This window comes from Psittacula echo (genome assembly GCF_963264785.1).
Source record: "Psittacula echo genome assembly, chromosome: 2".
NCBI classification, from domain to species: Eukaryota; Metazoa; Chordata; class Aves; order Psittaciformes; family Psittacidae; genus Psittacula; species Psittacula echo.
In genome coordinates, this window is record NC_137737.1 from 122,968,550 (window position 1) to 122,991,070 (window position 22,521).

General features: G+C 39.3%; 1 protein-coding gene across 1 annotated transcript in view; it reads right to left on the reverse strand.

Moving 5' to 3' along the window:
• Positions 1–3,552: 3,552 nt before the first annotated feature.
• ASPH (aspartate beta-hydroxylase) overlaps positions 3,553–22,521 on the reverse strand; it is a gene marked incomplete at its 5' end in the record, with an annotated part of 112,746 nt that continues 93,777 nt past the window's right edge. The window contains 5 exons of the mRNA XM_080609787.1: positions 3,553–4,320; positions 10,726–10,859; positions 15,506–15,597; positions 16,573–16,708; positions 21,840–21,977. Coding sequence (XP_080465913.1) covers positions 4,170–4,320; positions 10,726–10,859; positions 15,506–15,597; positions 16,573–16,708; positions 21,840–21,977 — 651 coding nt within the window. The 3' untranslated portion in view covers positions 3,553–4,169. The remainder of the gene's footprint in view (positions 4,321–10,725; positions 10,860–15,505; positions 15,598–16,572; positions 16,709–21,839; positions 21,978–22,521) is intronic.

A 22,521-nucleotide genomic window follows, 5' to 3' on the forward strand; every position in this document is an offset into this window, starting at 1 on the left:
CTGCAAAGAGAGCCCCATCCCTTCATTCAGATGGAAACCAGATTAAAGAAATAAAAGAAAAATCGTTATCAAATTGTATGTGCAGTGACTTTATTTCCTAAAACAGTTACAACCACTGTACACACCTTCAGTCTTCAGTTAAATTGCCATACTTTGACAATTTACTAGAACAAGCCGTTGACAACATATCAAAGGTAGCAGTGTAAACCATATATATCAATGAGATGATAATGGGCACGAGAGTTTTTAATGTGCCTCTGGAACATCCACTGAATTCCTAAGTGATACACTGAAGTGATCGTATTAGTTCAACTGGACACAGTCAACCCTAAGAGATGGACTAACAAAATACTGCCTTTATCTACAACATTTTATGCCTGTACAGGGCAGAAAGGACATCCTGCCAGATCCTATCAACACACCTGGGATTTTACCCTCTAGTATTTGTACTGGATAACCTCATTCAGGCTAACCCTTCTTCTGCAGCAGCATGTCACTGACACAAACCCTGGCCTCCACAGTAGACAGTGAATCTATAAGGCAGTGAATGGTCCCAGTAAGGCAACAGAGGAGTCAGAAAAAAGCAGCAGAGGCTTGTGGGAACATTAAACAAATAAGACAGCTGAGTCCATTTATCTTTGGGATTTCTTCCATTTCCCCTCCCCTGGCATTACCACCTATTACAGAAAACCAGATGTCAACTCCTGGTAAAAGGACACAGCTCTGCCTCCCTTGGCTCATGAAGTCTCACAGGCATTTGGATTTGTCATAGAGAACTTGCCTAAAGCAGGAAGTAAAAAACCAAACAGACAATAAAAGGTAGACACTGATTATTATACTGCAGCATTAATGAAGAACACTTTGGGTTACAATTTTTCTCTGTTAATACACTCACCACTGAATCTTTGTGATGACCTGTTACAATCATTGTTCATTCAAATGGGACTTGTTCTGCCCAGGAAGTGCAAACATCACTGAAATCTTGTCCTTGAGAATTAAACTTTGCAGAGGATTATTCATTTTCTTTAGCTGTGACACGAATACATACATATGATGCCTTGCATATAACTGTATGATGCCTGTATTTAACTGTAGGATCTTGTACAGACTGTGCTTGCAAGCAAGGTAACTACAGGCAGGGAGGAATCTAGCTCCTATCATTGTAATGAGTATGTACTGTTTTTAAAGAGGAGACTATATTGCCCTTTTCTGGCATTTCCCTCTGCAAATAAATCTAAAGGGAAAAATATTTAAATTGCAATGGTTCTCCACTTTGAAAAACATTTCTATTCACTTCTTCCATTGGCATTTCCAATGTTGAAAAGCTTTTTCAAGATGAAATATTATTTGGCAAACAGGAATAGCTAAATAATATATGACTTATTCAAGGCATGATTTCTGTAGCTTGCTATATCGTCCTCCATGTATATAGCTAATCCTGTAACTGTAACTAACAAACAGATATGCTCTCAGCTCCTTGACAGGTAGGCATAGAGTAGATTCACTTCAGTGTTGCAGGAGCTATTCATAATATACTTTGCTATATTCAAGGCACTTAAGATTTTAAATGGCCAATATATCACAACACAATTTAATAAACAGTGCTACTGCAGCATACACATATCTTGGGTAGATTACTTTTCTCTATTTGCCAATTTTAACATTTCGCCATTTGCAATAGGAAAAGATAAAGTATAACCCTTCAAAGGAACAACGAAACAATGTGAAGGATAGCATGGATTTTCATAAAGAAAGTCCCAAAGCTTTTACCTCTCATTTAGAATTTCCTCTGAGCTACAGAAACTAAAATGCAACATTAATAAAAATATTCCTAAACCACAAATTTTGATTTAAACAGTTCTTGATTCCTTCTTTACAAACTATGTCTTTATGATAGAGAATTACAAAATACTTTATAATTTGTACTTCTTGATCACCTTACAAAGATACACCCTGTGACTATACAACTACCAGGAGATTTAATTTCTTATGATTTTGTTACTACTTTACCCCCCACAGTAACAAGCACCTTGTTTCCAGTTTAGCACATGATTCTCCTAAAGCTCTGCAAAAGTATCTCCAAATATTTTGTTTTCATTATGATTAAATGATAGCTGTTACTTTCTTGTATATTGTGCATAGTCTCAGAGTTACTTTTGACACAGACAACTTGTTAAAGCTTAATTATCACAGCTGTCTAAAACTGACTTAGACCAGAGAGGATTTTTCAGTTTAATATTCAAAAAGGAAATTAAAGTGCACACCTCCAGAAACCGGTTACACTAATTTATGGTGCAATCATCATGTGTTACATCGCATTACAAGATGTAATTACCTAGTAAAATACAAAATCTGAAAAGCATTCACCTCATAGCAACGCAAAGCTCTTATCTGTATTTTGCTCCCGCAAAGGTGGCATTCTGGTCATGATACTTAGGTACCGTGATGTAGGCTCGGTAGTACAAAACCACTGAGCACAAAACCACAAATATGATGACTGTTCAGTGTCTTTTGGGCAACAAAGCTAAAGCTGTGGTGACTAAGTAACCTCAGTGTCTCCTTCCTTAGTGTTTGTCTCTCAAAACCCTCAGTAATGTTGCCACTGCTTATGACAAGCCCTGAGCATCCTAGCACACCTATCCACACCCAGTTAGTTTCGTGGGAGAGTAGGTAACAGCCAGTCATAAGCATCAACTGTGCAACCTCAGTCTCTCTTTCCTGTTAGTGTTCTTAGAAATTAACAGTGCAGGGTACTGCACCCTCCACATCCCATTTAAATAGTACAGATCCCCCCAAAACCAGCTAACTGCTTAAATATCCAAACAGCTTTCTTTCTTGAAAACAGGCCTTTTCACCATAGTGTAAATTCTGTATGGCAAGTATAGAACATACAGTGAACAATACTGGGATAAGACTACTTCAGCAGTATGTCATACACTTCAAGACAAGGAAAACACCATTAGGTCATTTAAAGGATATTTCTAGCACTCTGTAGGATGATGGCAGCAGAAGTTAATAGAAGTTAATAACCTGAAGCTCTTTGTCTGCTCTGCATTCTGGCAGAAAACCAAGCCAGACCTTGTCCTTCTGCCCAAAGCACAGGAAGTTCTTCATATATATATTTTTCCTGCTGAATGAACACCTAATGACAGCCTAGAAGGATCCCCTGGAAGGAAGCATCCCAGACCCTTGCTGGGTAGAAAACAGGTATCATAACACAAACTTTTCTAATGATAGGAGAAACAGCAGTTCACCACATAAGCGTAAGAAGTTTAAGGTCTGAACCTACAGATATCACATTTGCTTAGTATCTTCCAAAGTCACATTATCAAACCGAAGGTTGCTGCTAAATAAGAGAACGATATTGTTTTAGAAGAACAAATCTTCACTAAGCAGCTGGTTATGCAAGTTTCAATTTGCATTTCCAGGAAGGCAAGAGAAGGCTACACAGGACAAAAATTAAATCTGATCATATGTAGTGTTTTCCTTCTGCTAATAGCTAGAGATGCACTTACATATATGTTGTTCATTTTAAAAAATAGTGGTTGAGTAAAGAAGATTTGTTCATAATTATGCTAGAAAAATACAGTCATTATTTAGAAAAAAAACACAAACACATATAACCCATTCACATTATCTACAGTTGATAACATAGGGGCATGCTCTAGGCCTAAAGCAGCTAACGTTAAAACTGCATACTGATTTTCAAAGTTGGTTGTGTGCATATGTTTGTAATTATCTTACATGTTGCTTCCCAGATAAAAGCCTGAGAAACATTTCCCAGATAGAGAATTGCAAATATTGTGCCTGAACATGGTTGGGCAAATAACTGACTGGTTTAGCATGCATAATACAGGCATGGCAAAAAACATCTGCACATTCCTTAATTTGAAAATCCAGACCTATTGCTCTTTGGCTGACAAGATTCATATTTTCAAACTTACATCAGTGCTGTACCAGTATGAAACATGGCTTCTTTTTTTTTTTCCTTTTTTTTTCCTTTTTTTTTTTAAATCAAGTCCTTCATGACTGCAGGATGTAGTCCTTATCTCTGCTAACCGTTACAATACTTGTATTCTTTGTATGCTGGATAAATTAATCCTATTCGCATAGGACAACCTCTCCAAGGGGGTTAAAGCTTCTCTGCTCTGCACATCAGAAGGAGCCCCTTAAATAGCAGGAAGGGTGCGTCTCTGTTGTGCTGTTAACTCAGGGTGCCACACATCCACAATGAATATCAGGCGATAATCTTCAGCATCCTGCCATACTTCATGTTCAAAAGAGTCATCAAAAATAAGAACTTTCCCTTCTTCCCAGGATCTGCAACACAAAAAAGATCATGATTTGGCGTAGTATTGGAAGTGTTATGGAGAAGACAAGCTATACATCAGCTCTGAGGATGCTCTTTTACATACCAGAATGATTTGAACAGTATATATTGCACAGTCAGGACTTTATTACCTAATACAGAGACTGAAGTATGAGGATTTTAATTAAAAGAAACTACAGAAAGATCAGTCTAATGAACTTTCTTATTACTGAGGGATTGTTTCCCCTCACTCTGCCCACATACATATTCAGACATTTATAATATTTATTTACATACTTTTAATGAGTTGAGTTCAATAAGCACGAAGCAAGTATTAATAACTAGTGTAGTAATTGACTTTTCTCCCTTTCTAATCAGATACATACATAATGAGCGATGGAAACTGAGGGAATGACCAGTAATCTGATTTTATGGTTCAAAACCAAATTACATTGAATCAATCTGCTTTTTCTGAAAATCAGAGCAACAAAATTAGGCCCTGATCACCCTTAATATTTCAGAGATTTTAACAGTCTTGTCCCATAAATCCATTCAAACTGAGCCTAAAGATTTTTCTTCAGAGGAAGGTTGCAATGCCATGGTGTACACTGGGTTAACTACACTGTCAAAACTAAACTGAAAGGATGAGACCATGTAACTTAGCAAGCCCCTCTGCTTGCTAAGTACTGCTTAGCAGAGCAGATCACTGAAAAGATGTAAATACCCTGGGTGATTGTTCACTACAGCATGGAAACACATGTTTACAGTTTTAACAGTGATACTCTTCCAAGATCTGTATCTTTGTTAGGCACAAAAAGGAATACACATAATTTATTCAACATGGCTAGGTTTTGAGCACCTTCATCTTCTGATAAAATAACAAAATTACCAGATTTAACAGAAATGGCAAGAGGCAGTTTAGAAGGGAGATATTAATTGTTGGAAGAATCAGTGTTTCTGTCAATTCTACTTACTATAAGTACAGAACCACAGAATAATCTAGGTCAGAAGAAACCTTGGCAGGGCATGCAGTCCAAGCCTCTGCTCAGAGCAAGACTCACTGCAAAGTTAGATCCAACTTTGAAGTTAGACGAGATCTCTCAAGTTCTTGACTAGTACATTTTTGAATATCTGCAACCACAGACATTCCACCATCTCTTCCTGTGTTTCACAAATCCCATTGTAAAAATTTCCTTTTATCTAGATGGAATTTTCTTCACTGTCATTTATGTCCATTGCCTTTGATGCTATAACTGGAGACCTCAGAGGAGCCTGGCTTTGTCTTCTGCACAGTCACCCACTAGTAACTGAAGACAGTAACTAGGCTCCTCTTTAGCTTTCTCTTTTACAGACTCCAAACCAGCTGTTCAAGATTCTCCCCATGTGTCATATGTTCCAGTCTTCTAAATATCTTTTTCCATCCTCCACTGGAGGCCCTCTAGTTTATCAATGACTTTTTTTTGCACTGAAGAGCTCAAACTGGAAACAACACTGCAGAGGCAGCGTCTTGAGTGCAAAAGAAAACAATTGCTCCCCTCAGACTGCTTCCTGTGCACAGCTAGCCTTCATCAACACAGGAGCACATTAGGACTCATGTTCAACTTGCCCCTTAGAATCCTCAAGTCTTTCGCTGCAAAGCTGCTTCCTATGCAATCATCACCCATTCTGTACTGTTGCAAGGTGTTGATCTGTTGTTATCAGCTGCAGGGCTTTGCATTTGCCTCTGCTGAATTTCGCGAAGTTTCAGCTGGCATGCTTCTCCAGCCTGCTGAGATCTGGATTCATGGTTTGGAAAAGAGGTTTAGTATCTGATTAAATGTATTCCTGACACTGCAAAAAATAAGCAACTCATCAGTGACCACTAGTGATAACGTCACAACATGTGAAAAAGTCACTGTGCTAGTCATTTGTCACTGCCCCTCAGATTTTAACCTTACCCACAGCATTTAGACACTGCAGTTGATTGTGTTACATAGTTTTTCTATTGTAGAGTCAGGCAGCAGTATAAGCAAAGCAAATTTATTTTGCATTGCAGCAGGACAAAAGCACACCTCTCATTATCCCCGCAGTTGAGACTGATGAAGCTTCCCTACAATGACCACATAATCAAGTTTTTTAACAGGATTCCTTAGGAGCTGAAGCAGTGCAAGATGATGGATGCTCTTAAAGGGCATTAAGAACTATGAAACAAAAGTCTTGCCATCAAACATGGAAATGCATTGCTTAGCTTATTCAACTGTGTTCGCTCACAGAGAAAACAATTTTCTTTTTCAAAAACAGGGTGCAAATGAAATTTAGTATCCCAAGTAATTTCAGTATTTTTAATTCCACAAAAGCAAAAATTAACCATCAAAATTTATAGAGTTGTGCTGTAATGTTCTGAAGAGAAGTAGAAACAGAAATTGGAACATTTCAACTGAAATGATCATCTAAATATATTTTAAGTGAGGGTACATAAACCATAAAGCATAATGTAGTAAAAAATTCACACTGGCTTGCACAAAGACATCAGCTTTGAGGGCTCAGATAATGAGCCTTTTGCAGGCTTCAGCTATAACAATGTTGTTTTTTCTGCTACTATATCAATTATCTGATAACAAAAACATTTTATGCCTTATAGACTGAGTCTCTGCTACTGCACTAAAGTTACATTGGTATTATCCAACTCAATGGGAATCAACCACTTTCAATGCTATAATGCAGTAAGAAAATCAAGTTGACTTCAGGGTTTTTTTGGGTTGGGGGGTGTGTGTGGAAGTTTTTTTGTGGTTTCGTTGGTATTTTGGGGGTATTTTGTATTGGCGGCTTTTTTACTTTTGATGGGGGTTGCTGGGTTTGGGGTTTTTTTTGTTTGGTTTGGGGCTTTTTTTTTTGTTTGCTGTGTTGTGGCTTCAGTCTGAGAACGATGCTGTTAACACACCGATGTCTTTAGTTGTTAGTAATGCTTACCCTGATCAAGGACTTTTCAGTCTCTCATGCTCTGCCAGTGAGGAGAGGCACAAGAAGTGGGGAGGGAGCAGAGACAAGACACCTGAGCCAAACTAGCCACAGGGGTATTCCATACCACAGCACGTCATGCCCAGTTTATCACTTGTGTTTATTGGCGGTAAAGGGAGAGTTTGTGAATGGCTGCATGGCTCTGAGTTACTGGCTGGGCTTAAACCATGACACCCCTTTTGAATAGGTTACAAACCCAACCACTAGCATGCAAGTAAATATTTTCTAGAAGCCTTCATGGTGTGAGAAACACTTCACAGTGGGACCACAGGGACGATATTCTTCTGGCCTGGTGTTAAGCCACTTTGGGAGTAGTTTCTGTATCACCTGCAAGGCTCTAGTGTGACCTGTTACAGGTGAGATCTTGGACTGGCTTCTACGTAAGGCTGTAATCCTGCATTTTAAATCCTTCATTTTAAAACATGATTACTTTGTCTGACAGACATGCTCAATTTTGAGAACTAGATATTATTTGGCTACCATTTTTATGCATTTTACTCTATGCTTTAGAGTGCTGGGACTTCAAAATGGCCCAACAACCTAAAATTACTATAGCTGTACTGAATAATAGTGAGGTATACAGCTCCTAACAGCTGCAGAAAGACTCTTCTGCAGGGGAAGGAGTAGAATGCAGTACTAGAGAGAGCTGAGTTGCCTGTCCATCAAAGTATGAGTAGCATTGTAACACTGCCTCTCTGAACACCCTCACTGGATGACACAGAGGTAACCAAACACAAAATTCTCCTTGTTTCTGTGTTCTCATACACACAACAGTGGAACAGAAGGCCAGAAAAGGCATGACCTACAATAAGCTTCATATTTGAACCAGCACTCCTATTTGAAACCACCAGTTTACCATGGCTCTGAAACACCAGGAGGAGAGGAATAAACAAAAAATGCCTAAGGTAGGATTTCCTCCTGGCACCACTCTTTTCCACAGTACTTCACCCCACTCCTTTTTTACGGGGGAAGTGATGTAAAAAAACCCCTTTCATTGCCAGCAGCAGACATACTTTCAGTGCTTTCAGGGAAAATCCTGCCTTTGATTCTGAATGTATAGCTCTTGCCAAAAGCAGCTAAAGTCAACACATTACAGCACAGGCTTGAATGTTTTATCCTTTCTTACATCTCCTCATATTTCCCAGGGGAGCATATACCCTGATTGTAAATGTACAAGCTGTTGAATCTTATTTTGGTTTTTGTGCCAAGCAAACAGAGACAGAACTGGCCTTCAAGTCAACATAACTTTTCCCTCTTAGGTAAGAATTATCCATCCATCTTAAAAACCTAAACGTACACAAGTCCATGGGACCTGATGAAATCCATCCGTGGGTCCTGAAGAAGCTGGCGAATGAAGTTGCTAAGCCACTGGCCATCATATTTGAAAAATCTTGGCAGTCAGGTGAAGTTCCCGATGACTGGAAGAAGGGAAATATAACCCCCATTTTCACGAAGGGGAAAATGAACGACCTGAGGAATTACAGACCAGTCAGTCTCACCTCTGTGCCTGGCAAACTCTTGGAGCAGATTCTCCTCGAAAACATGCTAAGGCACATGAAAAACAAGGAGGTGCTTGGTGACAGCCAGCATGGCTTCACTAAGCGGAAATCCTGCCTGACCAATTTGGTGGCCTTCTATGATGGGGCTACGGAACTGATGGACAGGGGCAGAGCAGCTGACGTCATCTACCTGGACTTGTGCAAAGCGTTCAACACTGTCCCACACGACATCCTTGTCTCTAAATTGGAGAGACATCAATTTGATGGGTGGACCACTTGGTGGATAAAGAACTGGCTGGCTGGCTGCACACAAAGAGTTGTGGTCAATGGCTCAATGTCCGGCTGGAGACCGGTAACGAGTGGTGTCCCTCAGGGATCGGTGTTGGGACCGGTCTTGTTCAACATCTTTGTTGGTAACATGGACAGTGGGATTGAGTGCGCCCTCAGCAAGTTTGCCGATGACACCAAGCTGTGTGGTTCGGTTGATACGCCGGAGGGAAGGGATGCCATCCAGAGGGACCTCGACACGCTTGTGAGGTGGGCTGATGCCAACCTTAGGAAGTTTAACCATGACAAGTGCAAGGTTCTACACCTGGGTTGGAGCAATTCCAGGCACAGCTACAGGTTGGGCAGAGAAGAGATTCAGAGCAGCCCTGCAGAGAAGGACTTGGGGGTGTTGGCCGATGAGAAAATGAACATGAGGCAGCTTCAGTGTGCACTCGCAGCCCAGAAAGCCAACTGTATCCTGGGCTGCATCAAAAGGAGCGTGACCAGCAGGTCGAAGGAGGTGATCCTGCCCCTCTACTCTGCTCTCAGGAGACCTCACTTGCAGTATTGTGTGCAGTTCTGGTGTCCTCAACATAAAAAGGACATGGAACTGTTGGAATGGGTCCAGAGGAGGGCCACGAGGATGATCAGGGGACTGGAGCAGCTCCCATATGAAGACAGGCTGAGAAAGTTGGGGCTGTTCAGCCTGGAGAAGAGAAGGCTGCATGGAGACCTCATAGCAGCCTTCCAGTATCTGAAGGGGGCCTACAAGGATGCTGGGGATGGACTATGCATCAGGGACTGCAGTGACAGGACAAGGGGTAATGGGTTAAAACTTAAACAGGGGAAATTTAGATTGGATATGAGGAAGAAATTCTTTACTGTGAGGGTGGTGAGGCACTGGAATGGGTTGCCCAGGGAGGTTGTGAATGCTCCATCCTTGGTGGTGTTCAAGGCCAGGTTGGATGAGGCCTTGGGTGACATGGTTTAGTGTGGGGTGTCCCTGCCCATGTCAGACGGGTTGGAACTAGATGATCTTAAGGTCCTTTCCAACCCTAACTATTCTATACTATTCTATACTAATTCTTACTTGAAATGCACTTTAAAGAAATTTGCTACCTCTGTAACTAATTGGGCCAAACACTTTATAGATGTCTTCAGGCTGAAATCAACTTCAACTAGAATAGTTTTAACCGAATTAAAACAAATAATACCAACTAAGAAGGAGGCTTCTGCCAGAAATACAAGAGTATTCCGTCATGGTGGTGAGAATGGAGGTACATACAACAAAATCTAAGCCCCCCCCCAATCAAAACAAATAGAGGAACTCTGCTGACACTCTATTAGACTGCCATTGGCACTGTAAAAGTAAACGCAGAGAATCCGTGGACTAAACCCACTGTTATTTCCATGCCATAGCAAAGAAGAGCACCTTTGTCTCCAAAGATTCTTCTGGCATTGTTTGAGAACTGATATTCATATGTTTGTACCAAGAGTTAGTGTGCAAGTTTCTGGTTTAAGGAAATACATTACACCTCCTGAACAGTAAAATATCCCCTACTTTTTTTTTTTTTTTTTCAGTTACATGCAATCCCATCCCTTTTTCAGCCTTGAGAGAGGTAGAAAGAACGAGCCCCAAAAATCCAACCATACCTGTTCTCTTGGGCACAACGAATCCTGCAGCCTTCCTTAGGTATCACCAAGCCCAAATGCATCCTTAGCCGACAATTGGTGGGCCCTGTGTGGGGCCAGACGTGAGTCCCTGGGTGCATGATAGAATACTTGATCTGCAAGAAGAGAGAGGCAGGCCTTCAACATGTTCAGCTTCACAGCCATACTACTAGAAGTTCTGGACTTCATTGCATCTCATCCTTGATGACGGACCAAAAGTGCAATGTCATCTTTTGTTATGGTCTTAGCAACAACTGCTCATTCTCATAACCTAACCATGCTCAGTACCATAGAAAACATGTCCTGCGGAGTGTTTATGCATCCAGGTGTGTGTGTGAAAGTCCGTATTTTTCGTTTCACTTAAAATAAACAGTATTCATATTTCAATCTGGAAATAATTATCTCCTATCTACAATCAGAAGAATATTTTTTTTTTCTATGGAAAGGGTTACAGCCACTTTTGTTGTTTAAAAGGATGGACTACAGGAGAAAAGACCTGTCTTAGCCAGACTGGCCAGCCCTTCTCAGATGACAAAAGTGATGGGAAGGTGACTGTAAGTCTTGTCTGGAGGAACCATGAGATGGTGGAATTCAGGATCTTGGAAAAAGGGAGAAAGGCAAAACCAGGATTACCACCCGCAGCTTCTGAAGAGCAGACTTGGACTTATTCAGTGATCTGCTGAGAAAAATTCCATGAAATACAGTGCTGGAGAGAAGAGGGGTCCAGGACAGCTGGTTTATTTTAGGTATCACTTTGTCCAAGCTCAAGAATGGTTCATCCCCATGTGCAGGAGTCATAGAAACTCAGACAAAACTGAAGCACAAAAAGGAAGCATACAAGAGGTGGAAGCAGGGTAAGGTCACCCAGGAAGACTGTAGAAACATTCTCTGAGCATGCAGGGATGACATTAGGTAAGTCAAAACTCTCCTGATGTTGAATCTGGAGATGGAAGTGAAGGGCAACACGTGTTCTACAAATACATCAGGAGATCTGATGATACAGGACATGGAAAAGGCTAAGGCACTACATGCCTTCTTTGCCTCAGTCTTTACTAGCATGACTGACTTCCAGGAATCCCAGGCAACTCAGATCAGTGGAAAAGACTGGAGCAAAGACGGCTTACCTTCTGTGAAGAAAAATCAGGTTAGGGCATGTTTAAACAAACTGAAACTGGTCCATGGGTCCTGATGGGATCCACACTTGAGTGCTGAGGGAGTTGGACAATGTTGTGAATCCACACTCAATAATCGCTGAAAGGTCACTGAAATCAGCACAAGTTCCTGAGGACTGGTAGAGAGTAATGTTGTTCCTATCTTCAAGAAGGTCAAGGAGGAGGATCTGGGGAACTATAGGCTAGTCAGCCACACCTCAATCCCTGGGATGGTGATGGAGCAAACAATCTTGGAAGCCATTTCCAAACATGTAAAGGAAAAGAATTTGACTGGGAGCAGTCAGCATGGATTTATGAAGGGGAAATTGTACTTAGCTTTCTATGGTGAGATGTCTAGCTTGGTGGATGAGGAGAAATTAGTGGATACTTTATTTATCTCATCTTTAGTAAGCCTTTCAACAGCCTGCCATGAACATCCTTATTGACAAACTGATGAAATAGAAACTTGGTAAGGTGACAATGAAGTGTATTGAAAACTATCAGTTAAGCCAGGCTCAAAGAGTTGTGAACAGATGCACAAAGTCCAGCTGGAGGTCACTCATCAGAGGTATACTTTAAGGCTCAGTGCTGGGTACAACACTGCTTCATTGCTTCACAAATGACTCAGATGATGGGCAGAGTGCATTCCCTTCAGCAAGTTTCCAGATGATAGAAAATTGGAGAGGAACGGCTGATACACTGATGTTTTTCCTACTGCCATTCATATGTAACTTGTCAGGCTGGAGAAATGAGCAAACAGGAATCTTATGATGTTCAACAAAAAGAAAGGTAAAGTTCAGCACTGGGGAGGAATAACCCCATGTACCAATACAAGCTGGTGCACAACTGTTTGGAAAGCAACTTCCCAGAAACAGACTGGGGTCATCATAGACAACAATCTGAACATGAGCCAGAAATGTGCCCTTGCAGCAAAGCTGACCAACAGCCACCAGGGCTGCAGTAAGGAGAGCTTTGGCAGCAGTCTGAAGGAGGTTATCCTTGCCCTCCACTCAGATGTAGTGAGATTTCTTGAGTGCTAGGTCCAGTTCTATGCTACTTACTATGAGAGAGACATGGACATACCAGGGCAAGTCTAGTCAAGGGCTATAAAGATGATGAAGGGATTGAAGCATCTGACATACAAGGAGAAGCTGAGAGAGCTGGGACTACTCAGCCCAGAGAACAAAAAGCACAAAGAGGGATCTTATCTATGCATATAAACACCTGATGGGAGGAGCGAAGATGATGGAAGCAGGCTCCTTTCAGTGGTATCCAGTGACAGGCAAAGAGGCAATGGACAGATATTGAAAAAGAGGAAACTCCATTTAAACATTAGAAACAATTTTTTTTTCTGTGCACTGGAACAGGTTGCCCAGAGAGGCTGTAGAGTCTCTATCCTCACAGGCATTCAAAACCTGACTGCACACAGTCCTAAGTAACCTGCTGTAGTTCATCAAGCTTTGAGCAAGTGGTTGGACTAGGTAATCTCCAGACATCCCTTCTCATTCCTTCTTTCTGTAATTCTACAACAACTGGATCAGGAGGAAGTGTGAATAATATACGGCAGTGGTGAGAAGTATCTTTTCAACTGAGAAATCTGCACATCTAGCTGGGATAGGGTAAATCTGATAAATCTTAGGGTTTGAGGTGTTACTTGCTTTCCAACTGTGACAAAATCAGCAGAAGACAGCGTGTGCCCAATGCCTTAGCTGTTCCCACCATCTGAGATTTCAGCTTACCTGAACCTGATTTCACCTCTGCTACACTGAGGTGCATTAACTCGATTGCCCGAATGCAATGCAAATAACTGGCTAGGCAGGATAGTTACTAATATCCCAGAAAAACTTTTTTTTTAATGCTAATATACCAGCACTGCACAATGATTACTGTCATGTATTTTATCTGTCCACACAGATCAGCCTGGATATGCCCGTGAATTAAATGTATGCACTGTCCTCAAGCACTATATATAAATACTCCTATTTATAGGACTATTTGCCAATCTACCAATAGATTATACTACGATTGTAATTTAAAACTCTAAAGAGATGAGACACCCAGAATTGAAACTCCCTGTGCTACTTTTAATTTACTGTTATTTTTAAGAAGAATGACACCATTTTTAATAATATGATCACACAGTCCTCAGCAGCACTAAGCAAGTGATCATTTTACATTTTGCTAACCTTTGTCAGCACATGACATGCCCAAAGCATCCTAATAGTCAATCCACCAGACAACTCCCAATTTCCTGGTTTGTTCCCATTGCTTCCATATGTGAGTAGACTAGGTGGTATTTTAAACTTAATTTACCAGTAAGAATCTGAGGCATGAATACCATAAGATCAAAATTGTCCTACGCATCCCCCAATAGTGGATGAACTCAAGACTTCTAGAGCGCCATTTTTCATATTATCTTACATTTTATATGTTCAAAACACATAACTACAGCTATAACTGCAAGTACACAATGTCTCTGAAAATCAAATCCTGGTGATAACATGCGGGGTGCTAAAAAACGATGAACAAAATAGTAGCTCTCAGAGAGACTTTGCTCCCTAGGATAGGTCACTTTTGGCTATGGATGCCACAGAAAGCAGTTTTCCTGCTGTCAACCATACAGTGTGAGGACCTCTTTCATCAGTTATATTCACTACAATCAGACTTTGCAACAAATCAACGAAACAATAGCCTTGTTCATTCCCACAACAGTAGCCATCAAGTGCACTTTGGCACATCAAAGGTACTCGTCTGGTGAACACCTACTCCCAAAGCTCTGAACTAGAATTATGCTAGCACTGTGTATTCCAACTTTTGCATCCTTAATTTTGCAACATGATGGTAGCTCTCATGTAGTTATTCATATAAAATATAACAATTTGGAAAAAAACTATGAAAAATTCTGTCTTACAGAATCATATATCTGTGCTTGGCCATTCATTCAACCACGTATGTATTAATCCATACCATATAAGTATACTGCATGATTTAATGAGGTTAATTTGCAGCCAAGTAGACCAGGCACTTGGGTTGGTACCCAAGGCCACAGCTCATGGGTGTAAAATTTCTTTCCTTCACCTTTAGAAAAGAAACATGTGACAGCAGTACTCGTTTGGCTTCCATGAGGCGATTCTCTTGTCTAATGCAACCAGGCTGGGGTAGACAGTGAGAATCTGGCTCACTGAATGAGTCTTGTAAAGTTAGGTTCAGATCAGAAAAAAAAAAAAAAGAACTAAGATTAGAAAGGACCTAATCCAACCTTCTGCTCAAAGCAGGATCAGCCATGAACCAGATCAGGTCACTTAGGGCTGGGGTTTAGTGAATCATTACTTACTGGTTGACCCACAGCAAATAACTACTTAACTACCATGAGATCTCAAGAACTACAAGGTAAAATGGCTCAGCTAGAGTCCATAGAAAGGTTTCAACTAACATATTTCATCTCATATTTACTGAGGGCTAAATCTGGGCATATTTTTACTGTTAACTCCATTGTGTGCTTGAGGCATAATTAAATATATCAATGTCATACATCTCTCCATACACATTCCTCAAAATCCCCTGCTCCCAAGTATTAAGAATTAGTAAAAAAGAAGAAATTTGCCAGGTACCTGCCCTCTTCTGCAGCCAGTAGCTTCTGGGAATCTTTCCAATAAAGCACATGTTTTCGGAACACTTTTACAAGCATTCTCATTTTTTCTTCCTAGTGAAAATAACAACCAGAGCATCAGTAAGGGCAATGACAAATATTTCCTTGTTTCCTGCTTTGCAGAAAACAACAAAACTATCAAAGAGCTGACATTGAAAGACAGGTAAATATTGTTCTTTCCATTTTACAGATTGTGAAACAGAAGTAGTTGAACGTTGTAATATCAGAGCAGCCTGCACATCTTTGCTTTTAAGTTATTTGTGAAGACTAGGATTTCCATAATTTTTTAAACATTACTCTAAAAGTATAAACAATAATGAGACTGCATAGAAAAAAAAAAATGCCACCAACATCATCCATTTTTGAAAACAGATTATATTTGGATATAAGTTGCTTTTAATATTTTAAGCATGATTCTAAAAGTATAAACGATAATGAGACTGCATAGAAAAAAAATATGGAAAAAGCCACCAACATCATTCTGTTTCAACACCAGATTATATTTTGATATAAACTGCTTTTAATATTTTATTTTACAGAACTCTTTCATATGCAGTCTTATATAACATTATGATTATAAAAACAAGTCTCTTGGAAGAGACAAGTCTTGGGCCTCCCTCTGCACAGCTTGGGATAGGGCAGCAAGCTTGTAAGTCATATTCTTTTGCTCATACAATTCCTCACCTCACTGACAATACAAATATTGAGGATGTGTCTTCTCCCACACTCCCATCTTCCCTCAGGCTGCTCTTTACTATGCATCACCATGCAAAATGTTGGCAGCTTTGTATCACTTGAAGGAGTATTACCTTCAAGGGATTCTTAGAAGTGCTTCAAGACAACATGGTTTAGAATAAAGAACTGTTCACCGTCACAGAGATCCCAGATGCTATTTTATTAGTTCCCTTCTTCTGCAGATTCAGTGGTTATATAAAACGTTCTGGAAAAAACTGTGTTGATATCCTTATTACACTGTATTAATCTGAGAAAATGAGATAGGGGAAAGAGAAGAAATACAAAATGTTTTACCTTGTTGCCATAAGGTAAACTGGCTCCAGTCTCCTTTTTCTCGTAGATTCTCATCTTCAGGCAGGAAAAGACTTCTTTTCTTATCCATCACAGCAAGCCCCTCATCCCGAATGAGCTTCCAATTTTTCTCTAAGGACTGTTGTGAGATCCAAGTTACTGCACTGAGAACTTACTGCGTTCAGTTTTAGTACTGTTTTTTTTTTCCCTGCCATTATTAACTTTTTTTTTTTTTAATTTAAAAGCACTAAAAAAAGTGCTCATCATCATTATCAAGTTTCTTTATCCTCATTTCCCTTCTGACATATTAAAGCAGTAAACCCAACTGTCACGGCATTCCTCAGATTCAATTACATTTAGATCGTAAAATTTCAATGAGCCCCAGCCTCTTTGCAGGCTAGGCCTCACTTTGACTTGCTTTTTGATTAGCCTTAAGGCTCTTTAACAGCTCATTTTGTATTGCAAGCTAACAAGTGTATTAATCCTCTTAAACACTGCACACCTTACCTGGAAGCACTCCTGCAACTACAAAACCATACATAACCTGGACCTCCAGGCTTTGGCAGAACATTCCAGTTCAAAGAGGACAAAGGTAAACACACCACTTAAGCTGAAAGCTATGATTTAAACCTTCACAAAAGTTTACAGAGATTCACTTGCACATGCTGATGCTATTGAAAAAGATCAAATAGGACTTGAAATGCCACATAATGATTTATGGACACAACCATTCAAAATGTGAAAGCTGCCTTGTACTTCATACATACCAAAACCACAAAATAGTACAATTAAAATTTCTGTTCCCTACTGCCTTAGGACATTACATTTGTAAAAATCAAATAGATTAGAAAATCTTTTATTCTATCAATTATAAATCATTTTAATGTTACAGCAATATAAATGAAAAATCCACAGTGTAACAACAGATCTGGATAAAAGCAACTTCCATTTCCCAGCTGCTTACTTTGCTTACTAAACCTTATTTGTGTGAATAGTTTTCGTTTTCTCTTTGTGCTCTTGAACAAAGCATTCCTGCTGCTTTGTCACCTCTAATCTTTCACTAATGCCCAGGCTGAGAATTAAACTGCAGAGATGGGTGTTTGTTCTTGCACTTTAAAGCTTCTTCTCCAACTTACTGGATACAAAGTGATTTGAACACATCATTGATTTTGAACTAACTCCTCAACAGTTTTAGACATAACTTCCCCTGAGATCAACAGCATCTCTGTACTCCTGAAAACCTGATCCCATCTATAAAACACACTGATAGTGCTTTACTATGAATAATAGGTAGCTCCTAGGTAGAAATGAAGCAGGAAGATCAAAGGCAGCTCAGCCTTGATCTCCCTGATTTTACAGACTCTTAAACGTACCTTGGATGGGTAAGAATGCAAAACACCATTAAAACATAATGACTAAGTCCATGTCTTGGACTTACAGCTGACCTGAGAGTCATTACCTACAGAAAAAAGTTAAATATGCTTATGCTTCATGGTATGTAGGGATACAAGCCTCAGGTTAGAGCAACAAATTTGTATTATATTTGGTGCAATATCCTGATTCCAAGTGAAGAACTAGGTGGCAATCAGCATTGGGAACATATGTGCTTGTTTCCTAGCAGCTGATTCCCATAAACCTCCATATGGCTTTTTAAATACAGTTCCTAACAATAATGGAAGTTTACAGTTGCTTTACATCTGGCAACAGTATAGATTTTATTGGCAAAGGCATTACTATGTTTAAATAGGGATTTCTTAATATCGGTTTATTTTTATGAGTGACTATTATATTAAAAGAATCCTTACTCTGTGCTGTCAAACCCTTTCAATGCATAACTACTGACTGCACGTCCATTTTAGTCCGTTGGACTATAAAATAAAAACATCGTGTAGACTTTAATCTACTTCTCTTTGTTACTGAAAAAGAGGAGGAGAGTATTCATGATCAGTTACTGTGTCTCTGCTGGGGAAACGCTGACAACCTTCAAGTAAGGAGCAGTATTTTAAACCTTTCAAAATAGATTCATTGCACACATTGGGTCACTCACAATGCTTAAGCATCAGCACTTGTACGCATCATCTCTGCTCTTTCCAACACAAGGCTCCCCTTAAAGCATCCAGCCACACGGTAAATGCACATTTCAATTTAATTTCTCTATTAACTATGAATATTTAGCTATTATTAGATAAACCATTAAGCCCTAGCTGTCACTCTGCAGAAAATATTATGGATATGTGGTGTTGCCAGTAGCTTAATTCTCCTTCGAGCTTTTCTTGCTGCACTTGAAACTTTCAATTAATAAAATCTAAGCCATCAGAGAAAACTGACAATACAAGATCTACTTTAATCAATCATCTGTTCACTGTAGTACATTATTGGCAAAGCATCTTCCGGGTCCTTTCCAAAAGTCAAAGGACACAGCATGAGGAAAGGACAAAGTTACCTAGGTCATTACCTATGTATTAATTTCAGACTGGTGAAAAGACTCTAGGATCCAATAGCATTTTACCCCTTTCATTATTTTTTAAAATGAGCACCAGAATAGAAGAGTAATGCTGAGGTTCTACAAAAGGTACCAGGGAATGATGCAATCACTCGGTAAGAAAGGAAAGCTAATTGTCCCAAGGGAATAGGACAGGTTTTCAAAGGTAAAAGAAAGGTTCTCTTTTAGCTGAGCTCAAACAAGAAATTTTCTTGACTCTCTGGATCCAAAGGCCTGAAATACCATAGATCAGAAACATCAGCAGAACATTTCTACGTACATCACTTGATACTAAACTAAAGGTTTATATTTTCTGCTCTCTGTGAAACCAGGGAGAAACCCTTCCTACTCTTTCAAGGAAACTACAACAAAATTAAGCATTAATGGGTCACAGCTAGAGAGAAGCAAAGTACCACTAAGCAAGATTTACCACCATCATACATATCTTGGTAAGTATTACTGACATATTCGCAGTCTCCCCAGACATCCAGGCAAGTAGGCAATAGAGAAGGAAATAAAGTATGAGACTGTCATCTTTAATCTTACCCATCAGACAGTTAAACATGAAGCCTAAATTAATTGCCTAGGCTTCATTTTTTAGTAAATCAGTAGGAAAGTTAACACCAGGAAGGGAGACATGCCATCCTTAGACAGTTATTTAACATAGTAAAAATTAATCATCCTCTAGAAATACTTTGATACCTGTAAACTAGATCACTAGCAGACAATATGCCTCGCATCTGTATGACTACAGTTAAGTGAGCTGAATGCCCCTCAGAAGGAATTTATTAAACTGAGAATACTGAAAAAGGACAATCTTTTCTTCAGGCTTTTGGTGGAAAAAGCACTGTCAAAATTCACATCTCTGTCTCTAGTGCCAAGAAACCACATGACCCTTTATAATAAAATCAAGCCAGGTCTGTGCTATAAGATGCCACTGACCACAAGCGTGCTGCTAATGGAATGAACCAAATAAAGCTGCCAGAGAGTCTGGTTTTAGAGCTGTCTCAGTTAACCACAAAAAAATCTTCAGTTAGCATTGTTAAACTATCAAGATATTGAGAATTCTCCATCCACATTTAACAACAAGCAATGAAACACAGGGAGAGATGGTCAGGGCCTCCAATGCTTCATACAACAGCTTTCCATGTCAAATTTTATGATTGGGATTTGGTAGCATTTCCCACACAGACGTAAGAGGAATGTAATGAGATGAAGAGGTAAGAAATAATGTTGTTTTGTTGTTGGTTTTCGGTTTTGTTTTTTCTCTATTAAAACATGTACAGAAGTTGGAATATTTCAGAAATTAATAAACCCAATGTCTTCAATGATCTTTTGCCATTTTCTGGAGAACACTGCTTCAAATTCTGCTTTCAGCATTGTATGTTACTAGAGTCAAGCCTGCTTTCCTTCGGAACTTTCTTGAGTTATGGGGGAAACACAACAATACAAATATTTTTTCCTGATGCATTTAACTTACATTTTAGGTTTATACTTTCAACTGCGAATCTTATCTTGCAGAATGCAAATCTTACCACCCCAAATTATGACACATATGTAAGTAAATTTGCAGCCACAATTTTGACCAGATTCAATGACATATTAGTAGTAAAATAGCTAAAAAATGTATCACAGAATGGCTGGATTGAAGAGGTATGACTGGATTTCAGAGAGCCAGTAGTGCTGTGGAAGTCAGGGGTGAATTTCTACCCTTGTTGGTCTTCTGAACAGCTCTTCTAGGAGCCACGCAGGATGCTGATCCAAATCAAGAGCTTCACATATTGACTGATCCATCTGAAAAAAATCCCTTGCAGGTGGAGCCCTGGCTATTTTATAACAGGAAACTGAATTCTTTCAGCCTTCAAAGCTGACTTGCCTCCTCATGCCAAGGGTAAGGAAACCATTACCTTTTGCGATTTAAGAATTTGAATGGTTTAGTGTAAAACATCACTGCAGATAGCTCTAAAACATGAATAAAATAATATATATTCTTTCCTTTTTGTTTGGCAAAAGTATGATAAGAAGTTCCCTGTTTCTCCATCCTTTTATGGCAGGAAGTATCTATTCCTACACAGACCTCAAGAATGAGTTCACTAGATGACCATTTCAGATCTTCCCAAACACCAGTCCATAAAGGTAATTGCTTTTTTGTGTGACTAAGATAACACTGGAGAATCACACTTTAATATAAATTTCCTAGCCTTATTTATGCTGCCATCAAAATCATAAAAAAGAATAATGTTCCTTTCTAATTTCTTTCTAATAAAATCATCCTTTTATAGTAGGCTTTTTATCATGTTACGTAACTAAGTATGAAAGAAAAAACAACCACTGAAAGAACTTCTCTTGCAAATAAATTATTTGTGTAGAATAATTTTGCTAAGCCACATACCAATAATTAAAACATACAGGGAAAAAATGTTCTTCCCCCATTTTAATTCTTACTTTTTAAGGAATTGTTATAACCATTATTAAAATACTAAAAATTATGCAACTTGGGAAATGAAAACTGTTATTATGAATAAGAACCAGACTACTTGCTTTGCACTGAATAGAATCATAGAATCATAGAATAGTTAGGGTTGGAAAGGACCTTGAGATCATAGAAAAAGAACTTTAAAGAACTGAAATTCTATGTTGTTATCTTTTGTTAAATCCACCTCTGGGCATCTACACTTGCTTTGCTCACCTTATAGATTAGCATTTGCTCTGTTTAATACCTTAGATAATAGTTGTCATTATAAAAAAAATAAATAAATTCAAAGTATACAGAAACTAACTGCCTTACCTTCACCAGTTCCGTATAACCAGTTTCTCTTGCTGTCCACCAAGGCTGAGCTTTCAGTCCTTTGACATTGTAGAGGGAGCGCTGCCACACTGATGCGAAGTGACCTCTTTGGTATCCAAGTTCATACCACTTGTATGCCTAAAAGATTACAATTGTTAACAACCAAATTCATATCAGCCAAGCTCCTAGACTCAACTAACATTCCCAAAATAGATTCATTAGCCAAGGCTGTCCAATCCATTAGCAAAATAGGATAATCTTCTCACAACCATTCACACCAAATATGGGTCAGTAATCTAGTTGCTCCCCTTGGATTTGGGACATCCAATTGTTTCTCATTTTGGTCAACTTTGTTTTCTCTGTTTCAATTATCAACCTATGAATTAAAGATGACTGCCTTCTGCTGCCAGTAGAGACGCTGCGATGATGAAAACACTGCTGACTTTGTGGATCTAAATTGTTACTTAATTACTTAATACATATATGCACTTGAGTTTCTTCAAATGTTTGTTGCCACACCAGAACTGATTACATGGTAGAAAACTATGGAGGTAAATACTGCATTTTCCTTTGTCTTACTCTCCCTTTCCACAAGTTGCTTTACCTCTGTATAGCAGCAAAAAAAGGTTCTGCAAAGAAAGAAAATGAGATGCTTGGAAAGAAAAGATCCAACATGAGTAAC